Genomic DNA, 10784 nt, shown 5'->3' on the forward strand with positions numbered 1-10784 from the left:
AACTCTAAATTTGAACTGTGGACATTTTCAAACATTGCATTTACTGTATTTATTTTAATTAGAACAAATTATTTTCCATTCAAAGCAACCCCCCCCCCCAAAAAAAAACGTTATTCAACTTTAACTTGATTCCATCGCACAAAAAATCTAAATGCACACGAGTATATGCGTACGAAGACAACTGAATAGACATGCATTAGTGTGTTGCAATTCGATTTATTATGCTGACTCTTGATTAGGGGTGGGCAAAATTTTGTGCGAGTGTGTTTTTTCCTTAAGCAACAGATAGGCCAGGTCATTCATAGATGAGGTAGGAAAAACGTGTAAATCATGTAAAAGAATTATATATTAATAATGAAATAGTTGTATAATATTATACTTAACCATCAAAGAGGTGGAATGTAAATGTGATAATGTAGAAGTGTTTTTTTTTACATTTTTTTCTATTTAGACTGACAACAAATGATTTAACCAAATAAATGAATAAAATCAGAAGAAAACATTAAAAAAAAATTAGGATTAAGAAAATATCACCTATAATCATGCAACAAATTTTACAGGACTCTTGATAATGTAAATGCTCAAAGGGCCACTTATGGCTCTATTCGAACTTCGAACTCTATTCAAACAATTAATTTACTGATTATTTAATAATAATAACAATACAAATTGGGCCATACCTTGCCCACCCCACCTCTAGAAACCCACCAGGTGCTGTGTGGAATCTTTCCATCACATTTTGATCAGTTTCCCTCCATTCATTCATTCATTCATTCATTCATACATACATACACAGTGTCATCTCATAACAGTTTGTATTCATTGTAAAAAAATTAAGCCGTCTGAGATGAGTTCTAGAAAACATATTAGCTTCATTTATAAACAAAAAATGTAGGAGAAAAAAAAGTATCAATCCATTTTTCCCCACAGTAGTGAGCTCACAATGATTGACATGTGCTGACTAAGCCCCCTTCTCTCAGTACTCTTGCTGCTTGTGCGATGGAGACAATATTGAGAACATTTGTTTTGTTTTTTTGAGGTTTCTGGAAGCCATCACGGTCCTGCCGTTCCCTGGAAGTTGGCCTCGATCTGCTCCAGCGTCCGACCTTTAGTTTCTGGCATGAATCCGACGGTGAAGACCACGCCGAGGAGGCACATGCATGAAAAGAGCCAGAAAGTTCCCGCGCTGGTAAGGAGTGTCTGGAAGAGAACAGCAGAGCCCATTACAAAATGGCTGGCAACTGTTTTATTGTATTTATTTATTTATTTTTGAGCAGTCAGATCCAACAAGGCACTCTCGGCTGGCTTGTAATGTTTGTTCCATGAAATTATATAAAGGCTGGACTGTTGGTCGTGAAGAAGGTGTGTTTAGGAGCTGACCATCATGTCCTGGAAGCTCTTGGTGACAATGAAAGCCATGCCCCAGTTGGTCAGCACACACATGGAGCTGGCGAAGCCGCGAACTTTCACCGGAAAGATCTCAGACATCACCAACCATGGGATGGGACCCCAACCTAAGGCGAAGCCTACATATGCACACACACCAAACACAAACACACAGTGTTTAGTGGAGGTAAGATAACTAACTAACTAACAATATGATGAAGAATGGAACTTGCTGACTTGCAAAAACAAATACCCAACTAACTAATCAACTCAGTAACTACCAGCGGTGGGCATTTTACTAAATTTTGCTGGTCTGTTATTCGTCATCCGTCAGCGGCCAGGATACCCGTCCGTCATTCGTCAGTCCGTCTTATTTCATGATGAACTGAATTGTAATCATCAGTCCGTCATTTAAATTCGTCAGAGTTCTGTCGTCAGTCGGTACCCCCAAAAAAAGACAGAAAAGCGAGCGCCCGCAAGTGACGGGCTAATGGTCGGGATGTGGTTAGTGGCATTGATTACATTGATGGATGAAAACCGACTTCCGCCATTCGTCAGTCCGTCATTTTAAAAGGTGTCTGTCATTCGTCACTCGTCAGCAAAACGGGCGTCCGTCAGTGACGGACAGACGTTCTTGTCCTCAGTTTGATGGAATGCCCAAATCTTGTAACTACCAAAACAAAAGTCAGCAAACGACTGACTTACTGGACTTACGAAATAACTAGTGAAAAGAGGAATTCAGAGTCTTACGACCGGGAAACCAATAAATTAACTTATGAACTAGCGAAGAAAGAAGCAAACAACCAACTGACAAGCAATTCTTTAACTATCAAAGATAGGATAGGAAAAAAAAAAAAAAAAAAAATCAACCAACCGGCAAAGAATGAGAAAAACCACTAACCAACTAAGGAACTAAATAACTAGTGAATAAATGACTGAACAAAAAAAGGAATGAACAGCTGACTAAATACAGTAACTCACTAACAAGGAAACCAACGGACTGATGACCAACATACAAAGGAACTAACAACCAGTTAACTAGTGAAGAAAGGAACAAATGGAACTAACTAACCATGTGAAGCTGTATCACATGAATTTCCTCTGGGGATCATTAAAGCTTACCTTAAGTCAAGTCAAAAACTGTCTTTACAATAATATCTTATATGCACCTCCAATAGTCTAAACATGGTATTCGGATTAATACTGCATTTGTGGAATAAGAATTAAGCAGCAATAGAAACCAGTTTCTATCCATCTCAGGGGGCCTAAGGGCTCAGCTTGCCAACGTCACATGACCAAACCCAGAAAACAGGTGAGCCGTTAAGGTCGTTACATGAGCCCTTAATGCCTCTACACACCGATCCGACGTTGGCCGCCGTGGCCACCTGTCGCGTCGGCCTAGAAATTGGCACGTCGGATCAGAAAATGACAGAAGAACACACTGCAAAAGCCGACGGGAGACGCCGACTACTCAGGACCTTTTGCGCATGCGTGAGAAGTAGTACACCCCTCCCCACTCCATGAGATCGGAGTTAGTATGTTTACTAAACAATTATGAACGGTTTCTGTATGAAAATAAACTCAAGTATAAAAATAAATCCTACCTGGTATAGCCAACTTTGTCTCAATAGCTCGCCTTGCATCACTCGATCGGCGTAGCATTTCACGGCAATATCGAATAACGGCGGTCTTTTTTTTAATTTGCGCTCTCCTGTCCAGTCAGCCATTATGTCCATAGAGGAGATGGGAAAAATGAGCGAAGTTGATTTAGGTCTTGAGGAAAAGCTTCGATTTTCACCGTTTGTCCGCATTTGTCATTTTCCGTTCTTGTTCTCGCCCCCCAGACTCCCCCAGACTCCCCGATAACGGCTCCGACTTTACGACGTTGCGGGACACACCAAACAGACGGCCGTCGGATTGTTGTGTTGAGGCCTTTAGGCACTGCGATGTCATTTTCAGTCACCAGCAAGTGGCAAAATGGCAGGCGCCTCAAATGGATAAAAACAGGTGCATTTTCCTGCTTAATTCATATACCACAAATGTAATATTAATCAGATTGCTAGTGTTTGGACTAGTAGGGGTTAATCAGAATGCTAGTGTTTAGACTAGTAGGGACATATTGAACATTTTATTGTAAAGACATTGTTTGACTCGACATCATTCTTAACTACCTAGCAATGAAACTATCTAGCCAGCAAGGAGGGTGGCTGTGTCATTTAAAAAAAACTGGTTTGAGTGGACGGTGTGTCTGACCCGTGATGAAGACTGCCATGCTGGTGAGGGCCAACCAGGCCATGTTGGTGTGATGTTCCTCTGGAGAGGAGCTCCTGGACATTAAGTAGAAATAAAGCCCAAATGACGCTGTGCTTATCACCATGGCCACGCCTAAAATCACAACAACAACCACAGGTGGGAGAATGTCACATCTGCAAGTCATAAGCAGCGTAAAATTCTCAAAAGTAAATTTTACACCGAATTTTAAGCTGAATATTTTACTCACAAATTGTACTATTGTTTAATGGGACCAAATATAGTCTTTTTAGAGTAAAATGTACTCCACGAAATTTACTGTGCATGTTGTCACATGCCAATCAACATCTAGAGAAGCTCACCTGAAATGACGAGCAGCACTTTCCTTCCCGCTTTGTCCATGATGAGCGCCGCCACACCGGTAAAGACCACCTGAACTGCACCCACCATCACAGAGGCCAGGTCGCTCTCCTAAAGCGCACCACAACATTGTCATTGACGTCAACATTTCCAACTTAGCTGAGCTTGGCCGACCTTGAAGTGCGCCTGCTCAAAGATGTTCTGCGCGTAAAACATGACGGCGTTGATGCCAGACATCTGCTGGAAGACCATCAGCATCACGCCGATGGCCAGCGGCTTATACACGCCCGCATCCTTCAGGTCTGACGCCTGGAAACTGGAACTCTGCCCAACAGACAGTAGACAACTACATAACCAACTGCGTAGATCGAAAGTAGATAAACAACTATTGTAGATACCTACTACATAAATAACTTGTTATATTATTGCTATTTTGTTATTGTAATGTAAAGTGCTTTGGTACAGCTGTAGCAGTTATGAAATGAGCTATATAAATAAAGTTGTATTGTATTCTAGCTGGAATGTGGGTATATGTTTATTAGTGTGTGTATATTAATGTGTGTTGGGGTAATTTTGATGCTATGCTTAGCCCCAAAGGTTCACCAGCCTTCAGTAGCCACGCAACTGCAGGCTTTTGGGAACCCCCCCAACCTGCCTGTCGGTCGCAGGCATCCTCAATGCGGGCGCACTCCCACTCCACTGCCGCATGAGGCCCCCGCAGGAAGCGCAGTGCCTCCTCGGCCTCGCGCCGCTTGCCCTGCGACAGCAGGAATCGCGGCGTCTCCGGCATGAAGCACATGAACGAAATCAGCAGTGTGGGCGGCACGGCCCCGCATACCGCCAGCCAGCGCCAGTCCAAAAACAAACCTGCAGGGGGCCACATTGACACCACAATGACTGGTAGCTAATACAAGGGGACTGTGTCCAAATGTAGGCTCTACAAGGCAAGAAGAACTTGAGTGAATATACGGTGTACTTTCAACAACAGAGACTTGCGTGAGAGATTAGCCAATCGGCAGCCACGTACCAGCCAGGTAAACTCCCATGATGCCGAGCACCACCATCAGCTGCACGCACGAGCCCAGCATCCCTCGCACCCGCTCATGAGCCATCTCGGAGATGTACAGCTGAGGAAAAGAAATACACAAGATGGACACCAAGTGACGTGAAGCCACATCAAAGTCACAGGAAGTGGTTGATCAAGATAGGTTCATAACAAGGGGTACTAGAGACCGAAAACAAGGGGAGGGACACCAAAGGCATTTCAAAAAGGAAATTAGGTGTGTGGAAAAAGGTAACAATCTCAAAGGTGACTGGAAAGAGGTATAACCAGAAGACAAGAGGCAAAATAAGAAAGGAAAGGAAATAAGGAAAAGGGCATAACTAGGACTGAGGAGAAAGTTAATGAAGGGAGTGAAAACAATGAGACAGAATGATAAAAATTGAAGAGACAAGGAAAGTGTTACAACAAGGGGCACAACAAAGAGTCTGAAAGAGTGAAATAAGTTTGTATAGTGAAAGGTGAAAAAAAACAGGAATAACGAGGAATGAGAAGACAGGAAAAACAGGAAAGAGGCATCGCGAGGAGAGAGAAGAAAGGTAATGAAGGGAGACGAAACATTGAGAGAGAATATAAGAAAGCAAGCACAGTAAATGGGCATAACAACAGTCTGACAAAAGGTAATAAAGGAAAAGGTGACTGGAGTATAGTGATGCTTGAAGAGACAGGAAATTAGGAAAGCGGCATAAAGAAAGAGACACAGAAAGGACTCTTGCCATAAATACGTGAGCAGTGGCAGGGGTGAAGAAAATAATTATAAGGAGGAGTGAAGAGACAATAAACAAGGAAAGAAGCAAAGGAGTGATCTGAAAGATAATGGGGCGAACGACTATGTTTACATGCAGTCAATATTCGGGTTAAGGTCAAAATTCTGTATTCCGATTGCCGTATACATACAAGTATATTCGGGTTGGAAAGGGAGTAATCCGGGCATGATATTGAGAATTTTAAAAACACGAATAAGGGCATATTCGGGTTATTACGCACGTTTACATGGCTTTTAAAAACCCGAATGCTGCTAATATTCGGGTTTTAAAAGGTTTATTGGCTGCATCTAAACGCAGTCATTTATTGAGAGAGAATATAAGAAAGCAACTAAATGTAAATAACAAGGAGTGAAGTGACAGGCAACAAGGAAAGCAGCAGAACAAGGAAAGAGGCATAACAAGAAACGAGGCAACAAGAAGTGAGGAGAAAAGTAATTGAGGGGAGGGGAAACATGGGAGCATTGAGACAAAATAGGGGAAAGGAAGCTAAACCAAGGAGTGAAGTGACGGGATACGAGGAATAAGGGATGCCAAGGAAAGTGGTATAATAAGGAAAGAGGCAAAACTAGGAGTCTGACAAAAAGTAACAAAGCAAAAGGTGAACGGAGAGAGGTATAACGAGGAGTGAAGAGATAGTTAACGAACAAGGCATAACAAGAAAAGCGGCATGACAAGGAAAGAGGACTCTGACCGGTACGACGAGCGAAGCGCCTCCGCTGGCGAGCCCCGTGAGCAGGCGTCCGACGTAGAGCATCCACACGTTGTGGGCGGCGATGATGACGGTAAATCCGAAGACGAAGGGCAACGAGCAGAACATGAGCGTCAGCTTCCTGCCCGCCTTGTCCACCATCCAGCCGGTCAGCAGTCCGCCCGCCGCCGCCCCCAGCGTCACCACCGACTGAGCGTGTGGCGGACAAAAGCAGCGTCACCGTGGAAACCAAAACCAAAAACTGCTCTTTTATGCACCGCATCCAGCCAGCCAATCGGGTGACGCGCGGTGATGCTCTTACCCCAAACCAGGACGCTTGCGCATCATCCAGCCGCAGTCGGGGGTCCGGGTTCCTGGCCAGCTCCGGGATGGCGGGCGAGCTGTAGCCAAGCACGAAGCCGAAGCTCATGGGTCCCAGCACGGACACCAAGGTGGCCAGGTACAACTTCCTGTTGCTGACTTTGCTGCACAGGAAGGAGGAGGCGGAGGAGCACGTTAATGATTAGCGTTAAGCAGGAAAACTCTGCTTGATTGCATTAAGGAAGTCATGAGGGACCTCAATTCAATCACTCAGGTCAGCGCACTTGAAATCAGCAGACAAGTCACACGCTATGTCTACTTTACATAATTTCTTCACACAGGCTTGATCCCCGCAACACTCATCTTGGGTTTCATCCGCCAGCAGTTATTTGATTTTTTTTTTTATTATTTTTTTTTTTTAACATCAATTATGACTAAATGCTGTTTGTCTTCTTTCCGTGAATAAACAATGCTAAGTGGGATTTAATGGGACTGTTATATTTTCTACCGCTTCATAAATTTCAATTTAAAATTTAAACCATAATTGAAAAATAAAACGTGAATTAATACATTTCCCTGGGGAACCCCGTTCTCTACCACTACACATTTGTAGTAGCTTCCATTTATTCTGATTCTTACAATTTATTCTTTTCTGGTCATTAGGGAAATGGTTAATTAATTTGTATATTTTTCCATTCATTCTCATTTTATTATCTTATTATTTTACTTGGTCACATTAATTCAGGTTATTTTTTGTTTAGAAAAAAATCCTGACTGCTCGGAATATTATATGAATACAATAAAAAATATAAACACACATAAAGAAAGCCCATATAAATGTTATTTTTTAAATAATTTGAGATTTTTCGTTTCCATTTTTATTTTAATAACAAAGAAACACCAATATAAATGTTATAATCATAACCATTTTAATTGTTAACTGTTTCATAGATTTTTAAAATGTATTTAGTTTAATTTAACTAAAAAAACGGTCCAACGTTACATTATTTTTGGCCTTAGTGGAAAAGAAATTAGAATATAATTTGAATACAATAGCAAAGATAACATTAAAAATAATGAATGACGTAAACATATACAGTTACAGTATATAGTTACATATTTTATTCATCCTGTGAGGGAAGTTAATATACTACATATGAAGTAAAAAGAAAGAAATACTAACAAAAACTGTTATAATTTTGAGCATTCTTTTTTATCGCTGAACAAATTATTAAATGAATGAAAATAAATATATAATAACAATAAAGTCACATTAATATTATAGATAAATTTATATACGTTTTTTTATTCATTTTAATTAATATTATTTTAGAGCATCCTAAATGTTCATTGTTTCATTAATACCCCAAATTATTTATTTATTTTTTTAAAGAACAGTATTACATTGATTTAAGATTTTTTAACAAATTAAATGTTAGAAAAGACAGACTGATGTGATAACGTTTAACCTGGTCCTCAGAGCTTTGGTTTCACTGAACAATAAATGTAAACTTACTTCTTTATTGTTTTTCCAAGAAAAAAATGTCTTGCTTACCTAAGATAAGCGTCCTGTTCGGACATGAGCCCAGTGGGATCGTCATCAACTCGACCATCAGCATCCAGCAGCCGCCTGCTCTCTTGCTGGATGTCCATCGCGATTTACCTTGTAAACCTTCCGTAAATAGCCACAGTGATGATCCGCGTGCGTGATCCGCAGATGCAACGCTGGCATTGGCGTGCAAAGCGACTTAAATGAAATCACAAATGTGAATGCAAAACTTACAATTAATCAAGTAATCACGACAATAAGTATAAAGACTGGCATGTGTCGCACATCCCGGCACCTTAAGGTTTTTAGTTGGTCCTCTTCCGGATCGAAGATTGCCTTGTCAACATTCCAGTCAGCTGACCACCGGCTGTCTTCCATTTCCGCTTCAGCTTTTCAGATGAAAATAAACCAGTGGGAAGAAAACGATTAACTTTACGTTTATCGGGCGTTATTGGCATATATTACGACATTTTAATTACTTTAAAGCCATATATCGATCTTTAGACGATATATTGTAGCATATCAAGCCATTTATTACTATTTAATATCAAAGTAGTCTTTTATTTTGCTAGTCATAACTACGACTTCTGTTACTAACACCCATTCTCGTTTTTTTAAGATTTCGCGTCTTTTCTGACTAAAGTGTGGTCTTTATCGCCGCATTGTTTGTTCTTCCATTTTATGTAATTGATGTTATCCTGTTCTTCGGGAATATAAACCCCACGAGTTCCAGTTAAGAGGTTTCCTTGGAGTTAGGTAGCAAGCAAAATGCCAACAAAAGCGAGTGTAAACTAATTTGTCAAAATAATGGGACGATTCCAAGGGGATGATGGAGGGTCAAATGAGCACCGGCAGCATAATTCGACTACTAACACCTGTTTAGAGAGTGAGTCAAAAGATTGACGTCATAAACCTAAACATACTATACAAACAACGGAACAAAAAGAGTATAAAGTAAAACATGTTAGTATATCTCTATAACTATAAAATATAGTTATAAATATTAACTTCTGAGTACTCTTTGCGCGTTACACTGCCGCGTTCTAAGGACATCAGTCGTCAGCATTCAGCCTCACTCTTCAGGAATAACTAGTTGAGTAGTCAAACGCTGACACTAGCTAGCAAAATGCTAACGTAAGCTTATTTGTCAAGATTATGAAGCTTCTGAGGATAAAAATGAACCTAAAGTGAGCTCAAACTGAATTATTTTGTTATTCGATTAGCACTGGTAGGTAGCTACTAGCTTGACGTGGGAGTTGAACCTAAGGGCTATCACACACTTGCACTTCACGCGCCAGATCAACAGGGGTCTCTGTCAGTAAAAAAAACAACACACATACACTTTCACAAGTGCCATTTTATACCCTGAATGTCTAGTAGGATAAACAAAACTTGTAGAGTTACAAAGTTAATGCTGGCAGTTGTAAGTAGAAAATGTAGCTACTGTGCAAAATAAAAATAATTGACTAAACAGCAAATTACCCATATCGGATTTCAGCTACTGCCCGTCTTCTTCTATGATTTAGCTGTGACGTGTGGCTACCTCGTGATAATTAATTGGAATTGCATTGTTCTTTAGATGCCATTTTTGCTACCAGTTTTGTTTCCTGATGAAACAGCACATATTTTAGGAGTCCCCAACTAACTCTTTAGCCCCCCTAGCCCCCTAACCCTCGGGTCAATATTTAATGATCTTTCAAAGGACTGTAGCGTTCCCTCTTTAGCTAGTCCTTTTTTAACCAATAGGTAGCAGCAGAGGCTGAAGTGGAGCACCACCCACTGATCTTTAGTGACAGGAGCAAAAGATCTACATTTTACAACTACAGTATGTCTACAGTATTAGATGAGTTGTTTTATCTGGGCTATAAGGAGCAATTATAACCATTGTAGTCGCTAGAACTATGATCTCCTAGACCTGGATCTTGAAGTGGCTCCAGAAACTGTTGCGGGTCCTCTGTGTGTTTGGAGCGTGGGGAGTAATATCTATAATTAGTTCTGGGGTAATACATCTTTGCAATAGGCAACCCTGCATATTGTTTTTTTTTTTAAGTCCACGACTCTTTGGGCAGCACATCTTATTATGAAGCTTATACTGTTGACCTTTCACTCAGTAGCGAACAGACCTCCGCCAAGGCCCAGCAGTCGGCAGACCTTAGTGTAAGCCGACCTCGGTGTTAGCGGAACGAGTGAGTGTAGCATGACAAGCAGCTGCGCTAACAGTTGACGGCGGCGAGGCTGTTAGCTTCTGTCGTCTCCAGGCGTAGAAAGTCCAACGTCAACAAAGAGAAAGTCATCATGTGTTCATGCTTGGAAAAGAGTTGAAAAAAAAAAAAACCAACATTGGGAGTTATGGAAATAAATCATTTGTCATAAAAGGTTTTTATTAACTGTACAAGGTTTTAG

At 40.9% G+C, this 10784-nt stretch overlaps 1 protein-coding gene across 1 annotated transcript; it reads right to left on the reverse strand.

The window, feature by feature from the left end:
• Positions 1-200: 200 nt before the first annotated feature.
• slc2a8 (solute carrier family 2 member 8) lies at positions 201-8749 on the reverse strand. Its single transcript, XM_086030699.1, has 11 exons — positions 8677-8749; positions 8388-8579; positions 6834-6996; positions 6515-6721; positions 5024-5123; positions 4652-4863; positions 4171-4320; positions 3999-4107; positions 3640-3771; positions 1381-1526; positions 201-1200 (listed from the first exon to the last, which is right to left on the reverse strand). Exons 2-11 carry the CDS (start codon positions 8483-8485, stop codon positions 1054-1056), a joined length of 1464 nt encoding a protein of 487 aa, XP_085886825.1. The 5' UTR covers positions 8486-8579; positions 8677-8749; the 3' UTR covers positions 201-1053.
• Positions 8750-10784: the final 2035 nt, after the last annotated feature.

This window comes from Filicampus tigris, chromosome 5 (genome assembly GCF_054856515.1).
Source record: "Filicampus tigris isolate MCC_2025a chromosome 5, RoL_Ftig_1.0, whole genome shotgun sequence".
Classification (NCBI taxonomy): Eukaryota; Metazoa; Chordata; class Actinopteri; order Syngnathiformes; family Syngnathidae; genus Filicampus; species Filicampus tigris.

Coding starts and splice junctions, on each gene's coding strand:
- slc2a8 (XM_086030699.1), bottom strand. CDS start 8,485: ATGGACATCCAGCAAGAGAGCAGGCGGCTGCTGGATGCTGATGGTCGA. Junction 4,108..4,170: donor TTGAGCAGGCGCACTTCAAG/GTCGGCCAAGCT, acceptor GGTGCGCTTTAG/GAGAGCGACCTGGCCTCTGT. Junction 1,527..3,639: donor CATGGCAGTCTTCATCACGG/GTCAGACACACC, acceptor GTGCATATGTAG/GCTTCGCCTTAGGTTGGGGT.